This window comes from Hyperoodon ampullatus (assembly GCF_949752795.1).
Source record: "Hyperoodon ampullatus genome assembly, chromosome: X".
Lineage (NCBI taxonomy): Eukaryota > Metazoa > Chordata > Mammalia > Artiodactyla > Ziphiidae > Hyperoodon > Hyperoodon ampullatus.
The window spans coordinates 87,279,667-87,303,533 of record NC_136913.1 but is presented as its reverse complement, the minus strand read 5'-3'; the positions used below and the strand labels follow the sequence as shown (position 1 = coordinate 87,303,533).

At 42.6% G+C, this 23,867-nt stretch overlaps 1 protein-coding gene across 1 annotated transcript; it reads left to right on the top strand.

The window, feature by feature from the left end:
• Positions 1-6,139: 6,139 nt before the first annotated feature.
• XKRX (XK related X-linked) lies at positions 6,140-17,586 on the top strand (the record flags this gene model as incomplete). Its single annotated transcript, XM_079728203.1, has 3 exons — positions 6,140-6,474; positions 10,706-10,974; positions 16,841-17,586. 3 exons carry the CDS (start codon positions 6,140-6,142, stop codon positions 17,584-17,586), a joined length of 1,350 nt encoding a protein of 449 aa, XP_079584329.1.
• Positions 17,587-23,867: the final 6,281 nt, after the last annotated feature.

Here is a 23,867-nt window from a genome sequence, read left to right as displayed (position 1 = left end):
CTCCCGTTGCGGAGCACAGGCTCTGGACGCGCAGGCTCAGTGGCCATGGCTCATGGGCCCAGCCGCTCCACGGCATGTGGGATCTTCCTGGACCGGGGCACGAACCCACGACCCCTGCATCGGCAGGCGGACTCTCAACCACTGCGCCACCAGGGAAGCCCCCTGCATCTTTTTTAAAAGTTAGAACTGAAGTCCTTGACCGTTGGGGGACCCTTTAGTAGTAAAGCCAAGTAGGAGAGGCAGGAGTACTGGGAAGGATGTCTGGTAATGGCATAAAATTTATGATCTTATACAAGCTTTCTACTCTTAGTTCATCCATTGAGTCATCCTATAGTGTAGGGGAGTCCCTTTCACCTCTTGGCACGGCTGGAATATCTCCTTTCCTTGGCCATAAGGTCGAACACCTTAAGGTCCAACAAGCATATAATGTGCCCAATAGGAAAGATAATGAAAGTGTATGCGGATAGTTTAATTCTTACTGAATTGTGCTAGGGAGCAAACTACAGGTGATATTCTTCATGGGCAGCCCAAGGAAATCAAGGACCCGTGTGTGGACTGACTCTTAAGTCTATCTTCACTTTGGCTCAGGCCACAGAGGGGTCAACTGCTGCCAGTATTTATGAAATGCACACTATGATGATGGATAAAATTGTTTTAGGAACAGATTGTAGAGCTATCCCTGGGACAGTTTTTCTCAAGTTATGATCCTCTGAGCACTTGCATTACTCGAAGGATGGGGCCCTGGAATCTGCAAGTAGTCTTCTTTCCTAAATAATTCTTATGTGAATGTAACTATGAGAACTACTTCCTAAGGAATGGTAAATTGAGAAGGTGGTTGTGAGCCTTTGAATTTGGAGTGGCCTGTAAAATTAGTGAGAAGAACTGAGCAGCAATTCCAGGTGGCATATGGATATTTCATTTGAGAGGATATAAAGACTGGGTTAGGTGCCTCCTATGTGCTTCCACAGATTCTGTGCTTCTGTCATAACCCTTGTCACACTGTATTGTAGTTGAATGTTTTTGTCCCTTCCCCTATAATCCAGAGGGTTCTTAGTTGTGAGCAACAGAGATTGATTGGCTAATTTAAGCAGGAAATGCTTGTCTTAAAAGCATATTGAATAGCTCCCAGAATCACAGGTTGGACTGGAGAACCAGACTCAGGGCTACACAGCCAACATCACAGCTGTCACCATTACTACCACCATGCTAGCACCATTAGTGGGTTGGCTTAGGTCCTCAGAGATGCAGAAACCAAGCTGGGGTTAGATATGCAGGAGATTTATTGGGGAAAATGTCAGTGAGAGAACACAGGGAGGGAGCCAGAGGAAGCTGGGAGAGGTGTTAAACTGCAGTGTAAATCTGACCTTTATGGATGAGAGAAGGAAAGAAGAAGGTTAGGTAGGAAGTGTCGTAGACTGAAGTGCAGTGCTAATAAAGTTCGACCAGGCTGATGGGGAGTTCTGTTGCCACAGTCACAGGCCACATAGTCCTGTGTCTCCCAGAAATGGACCTGACTTAGTATCCCTGCTGTGCTCAGTAACTGGCTGGGAGCAGTGTGGCTTCAGAACAAAGCAGCAAATATTGGGGTGAATTTAAAGCACAGCAGCTGGGGCAAAGGTCAACGACACTTCCCACATTGGAAGAACCAAGAGGCACATTTTCATGACTGTCTGAATTGGAGAAGATTGTCCACTTCTTTGGGTCACTGGCTCCCAATTCAAGGGATGGACCCTTGGATTGAGGGAGCCTAAGTCACATGCCTGTGCCCCAACTACAAGGGGGCCCTGCTTCTTAGCAAGAGTCCTGTGTCCTCTCCCCCAGATAAAGGGGTTCAAATGCTGTACAGCGACACCCCTAAAAGGACAAATGTCTATTATACCATTACACTCTGTGAACCCCTTGAGAGCAGAGATCTTTGTCTTACTGCTATTACAAATAAATGTTTATTGAAATAACTGAATGAGTGTGGCCAGCTAGTGTTCAAACGACCTTGTACACACACACACACACACACAATCAATCAATCAATCAATTTAGCCATCAGGGAAATGCAAATCAAAAACCACTAGGATGGTTATAATGAAAAAAGATAAGTGCTGTTGAGGATGTGGAGAAACACAGTGCTGATAGCAATGTAAAATGGTGCAGCCACTTTGGAAAATGGATGGTGAGGGAGTGGCTTGGAAAAGGATAATCAAAAGTCTTTGTCCTCAGGGAGCTTAGAGCAAAAAGAGAAGGCCCAGAGGATACCTGACTGATTTTGCATTACATATCTTTTAAGGTTTCTAACAGTCCAAACCGAGCATTCTGCAGACGGAAGCCATTCTTCCATCCTAACTACTGATTCTCCAGGCCTTGTCCATCACCTTTCACCAGATAGTGTTCTGTGACTGGACTATCAGCCACTTGCAGCACATCTCTCTCCTTCTTCTCCTCTTCCCTCACGGATGCCAGCCAGCTACCTCTTATGAATCAGCTCTGGCTGCAGGGGCTTTGTAAGCTCAGACCTATCTCTGAAGCTTATGTAGTTCAGAGGGGTTCTGAAAGCTGATAAATACGCCAAGAGCTTTTCGATCAAACTGCTTTTAGACCCGTTCTCTGTTCCTGCTGAGTCGGGGGCTGGAGGTAGGGGGAGTCAAATCTTGGGTCTCCCTTTCTTGCAGAACCAAACCCCTGAACACGGCCTAGCATTCAAGGGGAAGCATGGGGTTATCACCTCAGATGATCAGTCCTTGGGAGAACAGTGCTCTTAATGGGGAAGGGGTTCCCAGGTCCTCAGCAGTCTCATGAGTATCAACATTTCCAGGTCTGTAGTCTTAAGAAGAGTAAAGGGCTGGAGTCTAGAGATTGTCTAAAAGAGGAAGGAGAGTTGGACAGAAACAGGGCAAATTCTCAGTCAGTTTCTCCCAGCAGGGCAAAAGGAACAAGGAAATAAGAGACCAGAGGATTTAGTGACCTAAAGCGCCGGAGAGTCCTAGGGCTGAAAACAGAGAAGCTAGCGGGTGAGGGGGGATCAAATGGCAGGAGATTTACGCGTATATGTCAACCTTGGGGGAATCCAAAACAAATGTAACAGTAGGGTCTCTGCCTCCAAGGAGCTTATGGTAATTTAGTGGTGAAATAAAGATTAATATACTTGAAATAGTTTGTAATCTGGTGCTAAACTGTGGGATTGACCCAAAAAAGTGCTGTAGGAGCTCTGAGAAGGGAGAGATCATGTGGGCTGACATCCTCTGTGAGCTGAATGGCTGACTGAGGCAGTAGGTGCCCCGCAGGACTTTATGCTCCAGCTACAGTGGCTACAGCTTTTAGAGATGAGTGTGCCTGAGTCTTGTATGTTTTCCTGGAGGAAACACAGGGGAGGAAGCTTCATCATCATCACTATTTGTTAATCACTATCATCAACAAGAACCACATTAAACATTACTTGAGCATCCCTCCCTGAGTCTACACTTCTGTTTAGGAGGCAGGGCAAACAGAAAGAGTCGAAGGACTAGAGCAAGAGAGTACATGCCAGTAGCACAAAGAGGGAAAAGTGAGAGCTGGGGAGGTGAGGGAAGGCTTCCTGGAGGAGGTAATACTTGAACTGACCCTTGAAAGAAGCTTAGGTTTGGGGCTAATGCAGAAAAGAGTGAAGGGGGTTGTAAACGGCCTCAACAAGGCGCTGAGAGAGCAAGGCAAGTGTGATTAAGTGAGAAAACCTGCTGGACTGGAGCAAAGGGTGTGGCAGGGTAGCGTGGGCGATGAAGTTGGAGAGGAAAATAGTCTGATGATTACAGAGAGCCTTAAATGTCAGACAGAAGGAATCATATTGGAACAAAGTAGGAAGGCAGTGTAGATTTGTGTATTTGGGGAATGACAAGGGCACAAGGAAGAAGGAGGAGAGGCTAAAAGAAAAACATGGAGATTCTACAGTCTTCCTAGTTTCAGTCTCCCATGTCAGGGTGGCCAACTCATCCCAACTCAGCAAACAGATGAGTTTCTCACCCTACTTGTGATCCATCTTGGGAATAGGTCCTGAAGAAGCCCACAAGAAGTTCTGCACTGTATACTGTTGGCAGAAAACTTTGTGCCTTTTGGAAAGGCCCAAGCCATCAACACTATGAAGTGTTCTCAGATAGCATTGCCCCGCCTTGTGAAACAGAAAGGAGGAAGCGTCAGCCTCCTAACCCAGCAGCTAACACAGGTACAGACCAAGATGGGACATCTGCTTCAAAAGCAACAACCTTTTGAAGCTGATCTGTTCTTGAATCAGCCCTGGGGAAAGGAGACAGCAATTGCAGGAATCCTAAAAACCAATACAACAGCAAGACTAAGCCTTTCTTGAAACCATCATTTTGGTGGCTGCTACTTGGCCACTCCTCACATAGCTCCTTTTTACTGACTTCCTGCAGCAAAAGGAGATTGGCACAGGCTCTGCTATATTTATATTATTACCAGGAGGCAGATGTTTTCTCTTTTCCCCTGGGGTTTAGAATTATGCAAATGAAGGCACAAAAACAAAAGCTCAGCGAGGTGGGGGAAGATTGCTCTTAAGAATCTAGGCAATTTTCAGAGCTCTTTAAGACACCCCTCTCAGTTTTTATTAACAGCTCTCCTGGCTCCTCTCCAGTCTATTTAGAATTTGGCACCTCTTCAGAACCTTACAGCCAAAGACCTGAAAGTTCATTCTAAAGTTCCCATCCTGGCCTCACTTTGCAAGTGGAGAAATCAAGGCATATAATATGGGTCTGTGGGCTGACCTTGAGTCTCTCTTTGACATTCCCTCTTTCTCTTTCTTCCTTCTGCTACATACACTCTCGCTTGGAAAGGAAACTCTACAGCCCAATTGCCCCCCAGGTCTCTCCCCAGCCCCACCGTGATAAAATCTGTAGGGCAATAGGACCCAGGGAAATTCAACCCTGAGGCTGAGAGAGACACTCCTGCTTAACCGCCTGGCTAGAGCGAGTGTGGGAGCGAGCTAGTTAGGGAGGGCGGGGTAGAACTGGGGGTCTGCTGCTGTTGGCGAAGAGGAAAGCTGTGGCTCCCTCCAGAGTCCAGAGGTCGTGATGAGAAGTGCTTCTGAAGGTTGGCCCAAGCCCCTTTTTGTCGCGCCTCTGTGCACCGAGCATCCTTATCTGCCCGCCCTGGAACTCGCAGGCTGGTTTTGTTTGGCCCCAGCTGTCTCTCCCATTTCGTGCAGCCCCGCCATCGGTGCCTTTGTTCCTGAAGCCACCGACCTCTCACAGCTGGAACTGCGAGCCAGGCAGGACCCCGGCAGCAGACGGCGCCCAAGAGTTTGCCGACATCCGTCGGGCCGGCTTGGCGCCCCGCACGTCGTGTTTTTCGCTAGCAAAGTTTCTCTGTGGAAAAGAAGCCCCTCCAGCTTTCTCTTGATCCTGTAGCTGGCGCGCGCTCTGCTTCTCTCCCCGCTGACTGCGCTTGGGGCCGGGGTTGTGGCTTTGCTCCTGCCCCTGGCCTGGCTGCCTTGGGGGCGGAGCTTGGGGAATTGGAGGAGCCGCCGTGAGAACGCCTGACTGAGCGCGGGTGCGGAGAGACCGCCGGCGAGCAGGCGAGCTAGTAGCCGCAGCCTAGCATTAGCTAAGGTACCTGGGCAGTGAACTGGATCCCCGAAGGGACGCTCAGGCTGCGACCCCTCTTCTGCCCTGGCTCAGTTCTCGGCTGATTTGAGAGAGCACACTGGTCAGGGCTCCTCAAGAGGAGCTGCTGAGTGTCGGTGCCCCCGAGAGAGTGGCTACCCGCCCTGCCTGGGGGGCTGCGAAAGGCGGAGCCGCCACGGAAACAGCTGTTCCCATGGCTCTTGACGCGCCTGGAATTGGACTCCGGACTGGGCGCTAAGATGCTTGCTTTTGCCTTGTCCAACTGCCACAGCACGTAGTTGACGATTGGAATCCTGGGCCAATCAAGAGTCTAATTTCAAAGTGGAATATATTCCTGGGCTCTTCATCCCAGACTCCAACAAGTCTAATTTGAGACGAGGAGAGAGCGGTCTCCTGCTCTAACTAGTAGATCTCCGTTCTGGAATTGGACTTGACAGCTCTCCTCACCAATACTTGCACTGCAGTGGCTACAGGGTTCTCTTGGGAGTTGGGGATGGGATTGCTCTGAAGACCAGACCACAACACTCAGAACCTCGACAATGGACCGAGTTTTTGAAATTCCTGAGGAGCCAAACGTGGAGCCGATATCCTCTCTGGAGGAAGATGTCATCCGTGGGACCAACCCCCGATTTACCTTTCCATTTGGCATCCTCTTCTCCACGTTTTTGTACTGTGGGGAGGCAGCATCTGCCTTGTACATGGTTAGAATCTATCGGAAGAATAGTGAAACCTACTGGATGGCATACACCTTTTCCTTCTTTATGTTTTCATCCATTATGGTCCAGTTGACGCTCATTTTTGTCCACAGAGATCTGGCCAAAGACAAGCCACTATCATTGTTTATGCATCTAATCCTCTTGGGACCTGTTATCAGGTGAGCAACTTTTAAATCTTTTCCCTCCTCCCCTACCCCCCAACTGTGCAGAGAAAGATGAATTTAATATTTTTAAGACTGTTACTGTGCCTCGAATCGAATCGATTCTCCCATTCCCTCCCACTCTTGGTTTCCCTGCCTACCATCCAAAAAGTCTTATCTGCAGTCTTAAGTGCCACCACAATGAACATATGGCATGTACCTGTGTTCCGAAGCCATGTATGGTACCATTAATAAGACTTCATTTGACAATGTTTGCTATCCGGATTCGGGTTGTGAAAATTGGTATGAGACCAATTGATGTGGTCACCTTGTAAACACAGGCTATAGCTTCAGAGTGTGTTATTTTGACTCTGCCTTTTAGATGCTCTTTAAATTGGATGGAAGTTCTTACCCCCTCCATCCCATGTCACATTCAGTTTCTTTACCCTGAGTTGCTTGGGCTGCTGCTACTGATATTTTCAAATTTTCTGGAGTTATTTGACATCTGGAAAGCATTTTAAGCCATTTGTGCTCATCTGGTACCCGGACCCATTGTAGTTTATTTTTCTCTGTCAGTTTATTGGTCTCCTATTTATCTCTGTATCTTTCTGCAATAAAGATACACGGTTAGAAGGGGGCAAAGGAAGATAGCTTATCTCTCCATCTGGATGCTGTAGCACAATGTAATAGTATTGAGTCTTCCCATTCAGATTGCTTTGAAGGGACAAGAATGTGCCTTCAGGGAGATCAGCTCGGTGCTTTGTGACCACCTAGAGGGGTGGGGTAGGGAGGGTGGAAGGGAGACGCAAGAGGGAGGAGATATGGGGATATATGTATATGTATAGCTGATTCACTTTGTTATAAAGCAGAAACTAACACACCATTGTAAAGCAACTATACTCCAATAAAGATGTTAAAAAAAAAGAATGTGCCTTATCCTAGGGGTACAGGCATCTGTGTCAGAAGTCTCATTTGGATGCTATGTGATTTTCAAGGTAGAGAGATGTTGCAAAACTTCTGAGGTCAGTAGGAAAGAATGGACCAAATTTATCTTGATTGCAAGAGAGGCAGAAACTTGCAGTCAGCTGAGGAATATGGGTCAGAGTGTTGATGTTGTAATTGCAATGGGAAGATATTTCATCCTTAGAAATAAACACAGTCTGAAACTAAGGATGGAACTGCCCCCTTTAAAAGAAAATTTTATCAATATGTTTAAATGGAGAGGAATTGATTATGCTCCATCAGCGAAAATATGAGACATCAACAGAAACAGTGGCCTGGAATTCAGGAGACCTGGAATCTGGTTTGCCCTCTGTCATTGACTAGTTGCATGGCCTTGGTGAAATCCCTGAAGATGCCTTGAGCCTCAGTTCCTTCATCTGTAAAATAAATGGGTTGGGCTAGATCATGGGTCTCAAACTCAAACACTTACAGGGGCCAGGCAGGTATCATAAACGAGTGAAGCAAGCCAAGGATGAGAAAAAACAGTAGTTTCACGTGTGATGATAAGTAAAAATGAACTCTCGGTGTTAGAGAAATGATGGAGCGTTAGTGAGTACTGTGGCAATCTGGAGTCCGCAAGATCTGCCTAAAGGAGGCCAGCCTCTCTACAGCTCCAGCCCATTGTTTCCCTGTTGGAATTCAGTCCCAGTATCGCCAAGGCCCCAACTTTTCAGGACAAGCTCCCAAGACAGGATTTTATGTGAAATAGAATGATTGAACATGTTGACAACTGATTTTGGTAATTAAATAAAAGCACTGTCTGGGCCAAACACGCCACAGCTGTTCGTGAGATGTGACTCAGCTGGCCTATGCAACCTCTGGACTAGGTAATCTAAAGGGCCTTTCCAGTTCTAAATCTTTGAAGTTAAACTGTGAAAGGAAGACCTCATCTCGAACTTGGAACCAAGATGTCATTTAGAGATGTCATTAGAGGAGCAAGGAAACCTTTCTTCTTGCCCTTTTCAAATGCAATATATGGAGTTAACGGATCAATCACTCTTAAGATGCAAATTTCAGTAAGTTCTGCCCCACCTCCCTGTTTCGACTTCTCTCTTTGCTTTGTGGCCTCCCAAGCCATCTTTGATTTGGACCGTCCATATGGAGTGTTGAGTACTATGTTTCATTTTTGTCATTTAGCTCCCACTAGAAATGATTGAAAGGCATTTATAATCTCAGTCAGCTACCTCACAGCAGGGAAAAAATAATTAAAAGCTCATAAATCATATCCTTGATAATGCTTATTTTCAAGGCAAATTACTTTTTAGGTAGGCAGGAACTTGATGAATGCTATTAGGCACATGAAGGTGTTTGGAGGTCCTGGCTCCCTTATATGAAATGCAAAGATACTTCTGAAAATGAAAATGTACTCTCATTTACTGCCACTTATAAGCAAGGCGAACACGTTTACTTAAACCAGTAAATGGCCTTAAGAATAGAAGTATAAACAGAATTCTTCATGCCACCGCCTCCCCCAGTGTTTTATTCAGCAATAGTATTGATGGGCTTGGGTTAAAATCTAAACTCTCTTGTTGGAAATGCACTTATGCATTTTTCCTGAATAAGAAGAGAAAGTTGCTTTTTTTCCTTTTCTGTTCTCTCCTTCCATCTTTTTCTCTCCTGGATTTTAGATTTTTCCCTACAACATGGATGTTTCAAACTACATGCTTTAGGCCGGTACACATGCACCAATCTCAAAGGGATCCTGTGGAAAAATGTTACAAATGAACTTATTTACAAAACAGACTCACAGACTTAGAAAGCAAACTTATGGTTACCAAAGGGGAAAGATGGTGGGGGGAGGGATAAATTGGGAGTTTGGGATTGACATATACACACTACTATGTTTAAAATAGATAACCAACAAGGACCTACTGTATAGCACAGAGAACTCTGCTCAATATTCTGTAATTACCTAAATGGGAAAAGAATTTGAAAAAGAACAGATATATGTATATGTATAACTGAATCACTTTGCTGTACACCTGAAGCTAACACAACATTGTAAGTCAACTATAGTCCAATATAAATGTTTTTTTTAAAGGGATCCTGTGGAGAGTGACAGCCAGCACTGTTCCAAGCTTTTCTATTGGGAGCCAAAGGCCTAGAGAGCATATAAATCTGATCTCATCTTTGGTGTGTTTTTTTTTGTTGTTGTTAAATTACATTGCCATTATTAATGATTATTATCTTCTCCTTCCATCACTTCTCACCCTGTATTCTTTTTTTCCTTCTAACTCTTTCATTTACTCAGCAAATATTTATCAAATGCCCACTATCTGATAAGGGTGGTGGGTAAGATAAATGCAACCCGCGCCCTCAGCCTATCAGGAAAGACTGCTTAATTTTTGACACAACTGTTCTTACTTAGAAGAAATAGTTCACAGTTTCCATTTACTTCAGTGTGAGTGGGGGAAGTGGTAACTCAGGTGTTCCAAAACAAGATGTTCTAGTTGCTTCTCTTTTCACCACATCAGAACTGCTAAAGACTTCTGATTTATATGGGGGATATGGGACAGTTACAGCAGGAAATGTGGTCTTAATATTATTTCAAGGATGATAGGATCTCATAAGGATGTTTTACTCTTTGTAGAGAAAGAATGAAGTTTAAAAGGCTATTGTTCCCAAACAGGTCAAGAGGCACCCAGAACAGCCTTTAAAGAGATCTTTTGAGGTTCTCTAGGTATATAGTACATTCGGTTCTGAGTTGTCAAGCCTTTTAAGTACCTTCGTTGCTAAATGGCTTTCCTGTGTATTTGAGAGGTTTTTCCAGATCCCCTCCAAGACTTTTTGGCTGAGACAATTATAGTTGTGGGCTTTGTTTTGAAAAAGCAGAGCTCAAAAGCTCTGATTATGGAGCTGAAAGCTTTGAATAAGGAATGCTTTACCTCAGGAACCTGAGGTGTTATGAAAACCAGAGCCTTTTGGAACCTTCATCATTTTCTCTCAACACATTTTTAATGTCTTTGTGTTCAAGCCGTTTTTCTGTCACAGGCTTATTCTTAAGTCCTCAAACACTTCTGAATTGGCGTTCTTAGGTTGGTCGATTGCCAACCCAACACAAAGGATTTAGACTGAAGTGACACGTGGAAGGCATGACCAACTCCTTGCCTTATGAGAAACGAGTAGAACAGGAGGGAAGGAATGGCAAAAAGTAGCACAGCCCTCCTGAGTTATTTTTCCCCCCTCACTACAACTTTCCTTCCTAGGACAGCTTTAGTTAAGTACTCATGATGCTTTACTTCTGCAGATGTTTGGAAGCCATGATTAAGTACCTCACACTGTGGAAGAAAGGAGGGCAGGAGGAGCCCTATGTCAGCCTCACCCGAAAGAAGATGCTAATAAATGGCGAGGAGGTGCTGATAGAATGGGAGGTGGGCCACTCCATCCGGACCCTGGCTATGCACCGCAGTGCCTACAAACGTATGTCACAGATCCAAGCCTTCCTGGGCTCAGTGCCCCAGCTGACCTGTCAGCTCTATGTGACCCTGATCTCTGCAGAGGTCCCCCTGGGTAGAGGTGAGTGGGGTCAGGAGAGGGGAGGGCTCCACTGAAATCAAGGGTCTTAGAAATCTAGACCTGAGCTGTCCAATATACTGGCCACCAGCTTCATGTGGCTATTTAAATTAAAATTTAAAATTAAAAATTTATTTTCTCAGTCATACTAGCCACATTTCAAGTGCTCAGTAGCTATGTGTGGCTAGTGATTACTCTATTGGTATTATAGAACTAGTTGGACAGCACCGAGAGTCAACTTGGGGAGCCAGACATCTCAGGCCTACCAGATTTCTGAAACTGGGGTAAGGTGTTTAGATTAACAATGCCACAGCAAAAACCTCTCTGGACCCAGAAGACGCGAGTAATACCAGCAGCCAGTAGGACATTTTCCCTACCCACAGTGTTTAAATTGTACTGAGTGTGTTTGGTTGGTTGGTTGGTTGGTTGGTTGGTTGGTTGGTTGGTTTAGGGATGGCTGCCTTTAAGTAAGAGGTTCCCAAATATTACGGATCATGAGAAAACATACTGGATGAAATCTTCCTTTAAAACTTACATCCCATACTCAGACCTGAATCAATCTGAGTGTGGAGAGGCCAAGAATCTGCATTTTTTAATGTACCCCAGTTGATTCTGATCAGCCACTTTTGGGAACCACTGATTTAATCACTCCTTCCAACTCCAGTGGGGAGAAAGAAAAAGGGGTGTGGAATGAATACTGATGCGAGTCAGGCCTGGTCCCGGTTCTGACCTTCTCTGTAATCTTTAGAGGAAGTTACCAAAGAGATCACTGTCTTAGTTTCCCACTTGTAAAAGAGGGATCCCAAGATGAGTAAGCCTCTAGCTTGGGCTGGAGCTGGTACAGCTGTGGGTACAGCTTTGGACCATTTCCTTATTGTTAGGTGCTGACCCTGCTTGGCAAAGCCCTATGTTTCAAATAAAGGAGGAAATGTGCTCTCTTTTTTTCTCTACTAAGAATTGTTCATGAAGTTCTACTGGTCTTGAAGCTTTTTACATACCTAGAATTGACAGTAGTATGGGGAGAAAAATCTGGAAATGATGATGCTTTTCCTCCTGAGAATTTTGAGGGTAATTAAACTATCTAATTAAAATATGTATGCATTATAAAAGTAATACATGCACAAACCGGATGGCCTGCAGGTAATTGTATATGCACAGACTGTTTCTAGAAAGATATGCAAGGAACCATTTACCTCTAGCGAGTGAAAATGAGAAGTCAGCTGACTTTTATTAGCTTTTACTTTATACCCTTTTATATGGTTTGGATTTCTTTTTACCATGATCATGTATTACTATTTTTGGTCCTTATTCTTCTCAATTATAAAAATCAGACATGGTTATGGTAAAGACTCAAAACTGTACAGAATATATATAAAATAGGAGATCTAATCTCATTTCCCAAAGGTAATATGTTTACCATTTAGTGTATATCCTTCCAGACTCTTTCCTCCCTCCCTCCCTCCCTCCCCCCCCTCTTTCTCTCTTTCTCTTTCTTTCTTTCTCTCTCTCTCTTTCTTTCTTTCTTTCCTGTGCTATACAGCAGGTTCTCATTAGTTATCTATTTTATACACAGTAGTGCAGACTTCTTTTTATTATGTAAATATAAACATACATATAACACATATATGTGTATATATATATATTTGCCAAAAAAGGCAAATTAAACATTCTATTCAGCAGCATGTTTTTTTCAAAAGTATGCCAATATTTCTTCAACAGTTTTTTATATATATAATAATAATGATAAATATACTATATATTTCCTTTATATGAATTGGACCATTCCTTCTTATTTCCCTAATCTTCTGTTGGTAGGATTAAAGTCTGTTTATAATTTTTCCATCCATGCAAAAAAGTTTTTCTCTGATTACAGACTATGCTCCTATGAACATCCTTATAAGCATCTGTGCACTGGAATGAGACTTTGTAGAATAACTTCTTAGCAGTAGAATTGCTGGGAGAAAAGATATGCATATTTAGAATTTTAGCAGTACTGCCAAAAGGTTGCATGAATTTGTATTCCCACCAGCAGTGTATGAAGATGCCTGTTTCTTTATATCTTAAACTAAATATTTATATAATTATAAAATAACTATTTTAATAATTTACTTTCTTTATGAGCATCATTTCATGTTTGGTCATTCTGTTCTTTAAATATCTTACTTATATGTTACTCACTTTTTCTAGTGGGTTATTTACCTTTTCCTTATTAATTTGGAGGATCTATTTACTTATTCTGGCTATTAATCCTTTCTCTGCTGTGGATAAGTGTGTATGTATACATTTGTATAATGTTCTGTATGTGTCTACATACACACTTTTTAAATGTGCATATACATGTCACACATGTAACAGATGTGCAACACACTATACATAAGAGACAATATACTTGGAGTATTTTCTGGCTTTTTTTTTTTCTTTTTTTTTTTTTTTTTTTTGCAGTACGCGGGCCTCTCACTGTTGTGGCCTCTCCCGCTGCGGAGCACAGACTCCGGACGTGCAGGCTCAGCGGCCATGGCTCACAGGCCAAGCCGCTCCGCAGCATGTGGGATCTTCCCGGACCGGGGCACGAACCCATGTCCCCTGCATCGGCAGGCGGACTCTCAACCACTGCGCCACCAGGGAAGCCCTTTTCTGGCATTTTGAAGTATTAAATTTTTATGTATTCAAATTCTTTATTGCTTTTAGGTCTTGTGCCTTTCAAAGGCATTTCACAGCTCATATCTAGTAGAGCAATTTAGCCTGATCTTCCAAACAGAATGAATTTTCACAATCAATTTGTCAATTCACCCACCAGAAAACAAAACAAAGCAAAACAGTAACAACAAAAGAAAAAACATTTTATTGAGACTGTGATTGGGATTGCATTCAATTATTTAGGTTATTTTGGAGGGAGTTTACATCTTTACAGGATCAATCAATTTCATATTAGAAGATAATTTAACTCTCCATTTCATTAAATATTTAAAAATCACTTCATCGAGGTACAATTGACAAACAAAAACCTATACCTATTTAATGTGTACAACTTGAGGAGTTTGGAGATAAATATACATCCGTGTAGCATCACTACACTCTGTGTCATAAATATGTAAGACCTGTAGCAAGAAAACTATACTTCACCCTGGGTATCTGCAGGGGATTGTTTCCAGGACCCCCTGCAGATACCAAAATCCGTAGATTCTCAAATCCCTTATGTAAAATGGTGTAGTATTTGTGTATAACCTGTGTACATCCTCCTGTATAGTTTACATCATCTCTAGGTTACTTATAATACCTAATACAATGTAAATGCTATGTAAATAGTTATGAATATGAGGTAAATGCTAAGTAAATAGTTGCCAGTACATGGCAAATTCAAGTTTTGCTTTTTGGAACTTACTGGAATTTTTTCCCGAGTATTTTCTATCCATGGTGTTGGTTGAATCTGTGGATGCAGGGGGCCAACTATATACAAGTTTACCAAAGTACATGTCATTAAATATTCTTAAATATACGTCAGTAAAATTGTATCATTTTCTTATTATAGGTTTTTCACATTTTTGTAAGGCTTATGTCTAGATGTTCTATCAATTTTGAAATCACCTGATTTCCTAAGTGTCAGGGTAGCACCTAAGCAAAGTAAATGCATCTCCTGTACTTTTGGAAATAGAGAATGGTGATGATGATGATGATGATGATGATGATGATGATGATGATAGGAGCTAACAGATAGCATTTACTATGTTCCAGGCATTTCTCTAATTATTTCATTTAAATCTTCACCATAACACTATGAGATACTTGTTATTATGCACATCTTACAAATGAGAAACAGAGGCACCGAGAGGTTAAGCAAATTTCCCCACAAGGTTCCATAAGTAATAGATGGCAAAGAGGATTGGAACGCAGGACATCTGCCTTTAGGATCCGTGTTTCTAACTATAGGTCACTCTCCAAAGGATGTAAGGGAAGCTTTCTACAAGGCCTTGTTTTCAATTCTTCAGTGATTTCTCCTATTAAAAACTTTCTGACAACACCCTCTCTTTTAAGGTTTTGTGAACTACTTTTTGGTTTTAGTTTTCCTCATTTTCACGCACCCTCCTATCTTCTCTTTGCTACCCCTTTTCTTATTCCTTTTTCTCTGGAAGGTCATCTGGATCAGCATAGATGAGCAAATTTCACTAGCAGCATTATGACCTCTTATGGCATGTGTCTTTTTGTAGGGAGACAGATGGAAGGTGTTCTTACATTTATTGGAAGCATCAGGCTTTCTTCTTTTTATTACACTACTATCAATAAACGAGTTCTAAATTTAAGGGAAAGCATCACCACACTTGGCTGGCTGTACATATGCCCTGATGTTCCAAACTCTACAAGGAGCATCAACTCTTGAGGATGGGACTGATAGTGGTTTATAAAGCTAAGAGTATATCAAATCATTATGCTGTACACCTTAAACTAATACAATGTTATATGTCGATTATATCTCAATAAAGCTGGAAAAAAAATAATAAATAATAAAAATAAAGGTAAGAGTAGACACTTTAAGAGAGTCTTCCAGTCTTTGAGACTGCAACCCTCTACTTAGAGCTAGAAAAGATCTCGGAAACAACGCTGTGCTTCTTTTTGGTTTTCTATCGGAAGGTCTTTACTTTTCTTGCAGATTAAATTGACATTTCTATGGCTCTAGTTCCCTGGGTCCAGTGTTTTTATGGGAACAGAAAGCTCCAGCTTTTCTTTTGGATGTGTACACTCTGGCGTCTCACTCTCCTTGAGAGCGCTAGATTTTTCTTAGTGATTGGTATCCTCTGATATAAAGAAAGGAAGAAAAGGAAAGAGCCACTGTGTGACCTATAGTTGAGACTTAGGATAGCAGGATTAGAGGGCATCCTGATCCTTCAGGGCCCCTACTCTAACGCACAGTGGTATGGATGTTAAGGGGCTAGGAAATGGGATTTTTAAATTTTTAAACCACTCTGCCAGAAGTTTGGGGATTCCTAAAGTATACCAAAGCATTGGGAAACTGGTATTGCTGATGAGTAATACAAGCAACTCTAGAGTATATCAGTGACCTAGGGGACCGAGGCACATGGATATTCAATGAATCGCACAAGCTCTCACACTGCTGAACCAAGCACTTCTAATTGTAGGTATGTTATGGTGCCTCTCTAAACTCAGAATTCTTCATTAATTCCACAAACATTTGTTGAGAACCTACTATGCTCCAGGCAGTGTGCTAGGCTCTGGTGATACAACAGTGAACAAAATAGACATGGTCCCTTCTGCTCTCATGGAATTTCCAGTATATATTTTATGTTCTAGAGGCATACACAAACAAAATTAGTTCCTTGAAGAAGATGTTCATCAAAGCAGGGACTTCTATAACCAAAGGCATTCTCTCTGAGTCTCCTAAGACTGGATTTTTTTCAGATCAAGTTCTCTCTGCCTCCAGCACTGTTTTCTCAGAAGCTTGTTTCATCAGGTAGATGCTGCCCATCCCTTTATATGTACTTTTCTTGTGTTAGTGACCTCTTAAAGCTAGTGACCCCTCAGTGATGGTTTTTAGTTTATTTTGTATGTTTATATGATTATTAAAATATTGCCAGTATATGTTCATTTCTTACTTCATGGGAAAGTTAGAAACTAGAGAAATGTAGAAAAAATTAAAAACTGCCCCAATCCCTGTCACACAAAAAAAATTTAGTTTATTTCCATTTTCTTTCTGTGTATGCTGTTTGTTTACATAGCTCTGTTCATTCGTAGGTTTGCTCTTAACTTGGGCCCTTGAGTCTCACCTATCATCTCTCTGGACCTCTGGGTCAGAGTACAAGCTTCACCAACATTGACTGATTATCTATTTTCTTCTGTTTCTTTTTTTTTCTTACAGCTGTGCTAATAGTCTTTTCCCTGATATCTGTCACCTATGGGGCTACCCTCTGCAATATGTTGGCTATCCAGATCAAGTACGATGAATACAAGATTCGCCTTGGGCCACTAGAAGTCCTGTGCATCACCATTTGGCGGACATTGGAGATCACCTCCCGCCTCATGATTCTCGTGCTCTTTTCAGCCACCTTGAAATTGAAGGCTGTGCCCTTCTTATTGCTGAACTTCCTGATCATCCTCTTTGAGCCTTGGGTTAAGTTCTGGAGGAGTGGTGCCCATATGCCCAATAACATTGAGAAAAATTTCAGCCGGCTTGGCACCTTAGTGGTGTTGATTTCCGTTACCATCCTCTATGCTGGCATCAACTTCTCTTGCTGGTCAGCTTTGCAGTTGAAGTTAGCAGACAGCGACCTTGTTGAGAAAGGTCAGAACTGGGGACACATGGGCCTGCACTATAGTGTGAGATTGTTAGAGAATGTGATCATGGTCTTGGTTTTTAAGTTCTTTGGAGTGAAAGTGTTACTGAATTACTGTCATTCCTTGATTGCCTTGCAGCTCATTATTGCTTATCTGATTTCCATTGGCTTCATGCTCCTTTTCTTCCAGTACTTGCACCCGTTGCGCTCACTCTTCACCCACAATGTAGTGGACTATCTCCACTGTGTCTGCTGCTACCAGCACCCTCGGGGCAGGGTTGAGAACTCAGAGCCATCCGTTGATGCTGAAACAAGGCAAAGCATTGTCTGATTCTGTCTTTTGGGTATTTTGGGATGGGTTGGGGTTGCCAAGAGCAACTGTGAAATTGAAGGAGACGATGAGGCTCATGGGTGAGTACCCACCAGGACATTGTTTTGAGTTTTCTGTAAGCCTATCAGAAGAAAGAGCAGCCCCCAAATAGATTTTATTTCCTTAAGATTGACTGCTATGTTTGGACACCAAGGTAACCACTGTGTACCTGGGAGGGTCAGAGATATCATTCACATTCCTCCCACCCAGGTCAGCTGCCTGGCTGTCCTATGAGATAACTTACCTCCATGCACCTAAGGCTCTCTGTGACCTTTAAGCTCTGCTCATTCACTTGAGCATTACTGAGGTTTCTGTGGGCTGAACTGAATGGCCCAAAATCCCACCAGAATATATCCTGACTGATCAGAGGATGTGCCTGCTTATCAGCTATGGGTACCTCCCGGGAAACAGTCTGACTTATGTGAAACCTGTAACTGTGAATATGGCTGGGGTCTTTTAATTCCAGTGAGAAACACTGATTAAGAGGAAAACCCCCACTATTAAAAGAGCTGCTCCTTAAATGAGTTAGCTCTCCGTTAGGACTTTACTAGTGATCATTCATCAAGGATCTTTCCTTTCAGTGGCCCTTCAAAGGCACACTCTGAGGAGGGAGTACAGAGTGGGTTTCCTTCAAGGCATAAAGCAGAATGACTATCTCAGGGACCTGCATGGGCCTCCACTGTGCTGAGTGGAGTGGTTGAATCAAAGCTCTCACTTCATGCCTCCTTATCAGGGATTCCCTCCAACCTGGCTTTTCTGTGCTCTTTGACCAACATTGATGTAGATCTCAGAGAAGCTGAACTGTAATTGAAAATGTTTCTAATGTGTGGAAGAAATGAAGATTGCTTTGTGTTTCCTACTATCCTGAGTATTTTGTTGATTTGTTTCTTAGGGAAGAGAGAGGTAATAATAGCTAGGACATTGCCTTTATGTTGTTTGGGGTTGGGAGAGTGGCTAACACTCCAAGGTAGAGTGAAGGCGGAGGAGGGAAACGAGATCACGTTAAATCATCATCGGTACTGCTTTCTGCCCACAGGATTTTATTTTCTAATAAGGAGCATATGCTTATCAACCATCTGCTCACTCCCACACCCCCAGTGGATGAATGCAGTTCTCCCTTCCTTATGTATCTTAATGTTTATATCTTATATGAGTTGGGTATTTTGATGAGAAAGTCAGCTGGATGCCTCTAAAGCCACCAAAGAATTGAAGTTACTATGGCCACTGCTTATTGGGATCGAGTATCCCAGCATTTACCTAACTAATGCTTGCCCCTCATAGACCAGGAAAGTGAGAAGAACTCCTAGTAGCATGTACAGTTGTGCCCACCACAGTGCTGTGAAGAACTGCGAACAATCTAACCTAAGGCTTTTCATTCTCATCCAGTTTTACTCTTGGGATCATGTTAAGAATTTATCTTTAGCCATTTCCCCTCCTCTTATACAGTGTCAGGACATTGTGTTGGAAGAGCTCCCTCTTCTAAGTAGCAGGGCTATGAGCCAGAATTGCCCTATTTGCTGATATGTCTAGTGTGGTTTTCCCATCTTCAACCACTGTTTGGGGCTAAAAGGATTGCATACTTAATTTGGGGGAGAGTGAAGTGACTTGCTTTGGAGCAGTGGAGATTTCCTCTTTCAACCTAACTCCCGCATTCCTCATCCTCATCTTTCATGATGGAGATGTAGGTTGTTGTCATAAAAAGCACACACTGCTGTCCTCTGACTGTTATTCAAGGTGAATTTGAAAGAAATAATCTACCAAACCTCCAGAAGAACACACTGCCTCTTTGGAATTCAAGCAAGAATTTCTCCCTAATGGTTAATATGCCTTCCATTAAGAGCAAGAGCAGTGTGGAACTATAATTTGGTCCATAAAAGCCATGTGACTCAGCTACTTAAGGGTCAGATGCTATGAGAGCACAGAGACACACAGTGAGCAAGGAAAGCCAATTAGAGCTGGAGTGGAGATACACAGGGCAAAAAAATGTGCCTCATGCCGGACCAGGCATATCTTCCCCCACGTATCCTCTCCAGCCTCAGTGACTTAATATCCCAGGAATGCAGCGAGTTTAGGGTAAGGAGTGTGGAGCAAGTTCCACCTGAAAAACCTGCTGCCCTTACCTACAGAGAAGAGACACTAGTGATACGTTATACAAATGAACCTTCAGAACCTCCTATAGGTGGTGGCCTTTCTGTTCCACAGCAATCTCATAAATACACAGGAGATGAAGAAATTGTGGAATACAGGGGGTAGAGCAGAGGAAAGTGCTCCCTTCCACCCGCAAACACTTCTTTAATTGACTACTCTCTTTTTATCCTTAAATCTTAAAGTAACACAGGGTACTTTTGTAGGGGCAAGTCTAACGGAGTGGGAGAGGAGGCAGAGATGGGGCCAGCAAATGGGTCTTGGAAAAGGAGTGCAGAATCACAAAGTTTGGGTGTAAATGCTAGGCCATTGTAACAACAACTATCCTCGTGTCATTGGAAAGTCAGTAGGCTAAGTATGGGCAAATGGACATATTAAGGAAACGTATTAAATAAACTAATGGTCATCAATTTCATTTGCTCCACAAATGCCTTAAAGACTATGGGCATAGAACCATGAGGCACTGTCAGATAATTAAATACTAGCTAATATTTATGAGCACTTACGATATATGTGGCATGGTCCTTTATATGCATTATTTCATTCAATCCTCAAAACAACTCTTATGAGGGTAGGTAATGTTATTCCGCATTTTACAGATGAGGATTCTAAGGCATAGAAAAGTGAAGTGACCTGCCTGAGGTCACAGAGTGTCAGAGCCAGATTCAGTCTTGGGCACTCAGGCTCCAGACCTTATACTATTGATCATGATGTAAACCTCTAAGTTCTCTTAAGTCCTTTGTGAAATTATTTTAATATGTTAGTGGTTTCAAGAATATTTTATGGGCTATGGCTGGGTTCATATCAAGCATGCTTTCTCACAAACACTTCTTATCAAGGGGCACCACTCAGTTCACTCTAGAGAAGGGTCAAGTCCTAAAAAGCTTAGGATGAAAACCGAGCATGTGTTCACATGCACTTATAGGCTGGGGACTGGGAGAGTTAGGAAGTGGGGTTCGGGGGGAGGGGAAGGATGGTGAAGGGAATCATTTCCTTTCTAGTTTCAGGATTTTGTCTCCTGTATATTCTTAGACACACACCTTCTAGACCCTGGTTGTGGGAATAAAACTAGAGGGAGCAATTCCCAGTCAGGTTGGTATGAGTACTTCCTCCAGAAATAACCAATCAGAGCAGGGTAGTGCTGAAGCTCATTCTCTTATACTTTCTCTTGCCAACACCGCTCTTACTCCTGCTGAGAAGCTGACTCCCAGAGCAGGCCAGAGGATGGGGATGGTACAGAATAATGCCCCTCTGGGAGCTGTCACAGTCCTGAGAGACTAGGTCAACCTATAGTGCTCTTTCAGCTAGCCCCCTCATCCCTGCACCTCACAAGGTCATAGTCCTTAGCATTACAGAATTGATTGCTACTTCCTGGGATAGGGCGAGGTGGACGGCTATAGGGTTGGGTACTCCCCCAGGACATTCCATCTAAATCCATGAGACTCTGTCTCTGAGAAACCTTTTAGTACAAAATCAGTTGACTCTGGACCCTCCAAAATATTTATCCAAGAATGGAGATGCTCCTTCTCTGAACCTTTTGCTATTGGACTTTATTACTGTTGGGAGGCAGGGATATTGAGTAATATCCTCTGAACCGAGAAGGAATTTTTTTTTTTTTTTTTTTTTTGCGGTACGCGGGCCTCCCACTGTTGCGGCCTCTCCCGTTGCAGAGCACAGGCTCCGGACGTGCAGGCTCAGCGGCCACGGCTCACGGGCCCAGCCGCTCCGCAGCATGTGGAATCCTCCCGGACCGGGGCGCGAACCCGCGTCCCCTGCATCGGCAGGCAGACTCCCAACCACTGCGCCACCAGGGAAGCCCTGAGAAGGAATTTTAAGACAGAAAAGTGAAGCAGGCAACTCCATAAAGTACAATTATGAAGTTTATTGGGGGTAACTTACATACAGGCAGGATCGGGTGGACAATGATCCAGAGGTATTCACAGCTTCACTCTGTGCCCCTGAAAGGGGCATGGGGGAGTTTAAAGGGGCCAAAGCTAAAAATAGAATCTGGCTACCAAGGGAGAAGCACGGCTGCACCTATGGGAAGCAGGCTTTTTTCCTCTCCCACCCCAGGGGTCTCATTACCATTACCCATCTATGTCAGCAGAAGGTATTCTTCTAGTTTTCATATCAGATGAAGGCAAGGGTAAAAGTTGATAGGGACCTTATCTGGCTTGGATGCATTCCTAGTGAGTAGGCTAAAGCTCAGTCATGCAGAGAGGTGAGGGAGTAGGACTGCGGGCCTAAGATGGAGCTGACAAAATGGAGACAGTGTGGTTCAGCCACACAATTACTATCTTCAGGGGACACATATGCCTATAATCTTATCATGCCTTTCCTCCTAAAAGACTGGCACCATCAGTCACACACTTTAGACCTTAGAGCCTGTGGGGTGCACAGTGAAAGTATGTTATGGGCCTTGGCAACAAAGCATATACCTTGTGAACCTGGGAAGCAGCAAGGCCAATCTGTGTGAGATGTGAGAACTACCTGTGAAAACACATTTCCATGTATAGAAATAACTAACATCTGAATAGCACTTTATAATATTCAAGACACACACATATTGCTCTCTTACCAATGTGTCACGGTTAGGACAAGCCCTCTGAGTTGTACACACGAATGTGCATTGTTCTAATGAGAGAGATAAATTAGGAGGATGGGATTAACATATACACACTACTATGTATAAAATAGATGAACAACGAGGTCTTACTGTAGAGCACAGGGAATTATAATCAATATCTTATAATAACCTACACTGGAAAAGAAACTGAAAAACAACTGGAAAAGAAACTGAAAAACAACTGAAAAAGAAACTGAATCACTTTGCCGTACACTTAACGCTAACACAATGTTGTAAATCAACTATACATCAATTTAAAAAAAGAAGCCTGGCAAGAAGGATGATGTAATAAGGATAAATAAATTTAGCCATGAGTATATTAAATAAATAAATAAATACAATAGCTAACTTTCAATTCAATTCATCAAACAATTATTAAACTCTTATTTTGTGCCTGTAAAACCTATACAGATATCTCAAAGTGCTACATAGATGCTGAAAGACAAGTGAATCTAAAATATCAAGTGTATACCAGAGGGAGGAACACTCCCAAACTCATTCTACGAGGCCACAATCACCCTGATACCAAAACCAGACAAAGATGTCACAAAGAAAGAAAACTACAGGCCAATATCACTGATGAATATAGATGCAAAAATCCTCAACAAAATATTAACAAACAGAATCCAACAGCACATTAAAAGGATCATACACGATGATCAAGTGGGGTTTATCCCAGGAATGCAAGGATTCTTCAATATATGCAAATAAATCAATGTGATACACCATATTAACAAATTGAAGGAGAAAAACCATATGATCATCTCAGTTGATGCAGAGAAAGCTTTCAACAAAATTCAACACCCATTTATGATAAAAACCCTGCAGAAAGTAGACATAGAGGGAACATACCTCAACATAATAAAGGCCATATATGACAAACCCACAGCCAATATCATCCTCAATGGTGAAAAAGTGAAAGCATTTCCACTAAGATCAGGAACAAGACAAGGTTGCCCACTCTCACCACTATTATTCAACATTGTTTTGAAAGTTTTAGCCACAGCAATCAGAGAAGGAAAAGAAATAAAAGGAATCAAAATCAGAAAAGAAGAAGTAAAGCTGTCACAGTTTGCAGATGAGATGGTACTATACATAGAGGATCCTAAAGATGCTACCACAAAACTATTAGAGCTAATTAATGAATTTGGTAAAGTAGCAGGATACAAAATTAATGCACAGAAATCTCTGGCATTCCTATACACTAATGATGAAAAATCTGAAAGTGAAATCAAGAAAACACTCCCATTTACCATTGCAACAAAAAGAATAAAATATCTAGGAATAAACCTACCTAAGGAGACAAAAGACCTGTATGCAGAAAATTATAAGACACTGATGAAAGAAATTAAAGATGATACAAATAGATGGAGAGATATACCATGTTTTTGTATTGGAAGAATCAACCTTGTGAAAATGACTATACTACCCAAAGCAATCTACAGATTCAGTGCAATCCCTATCAAACTAC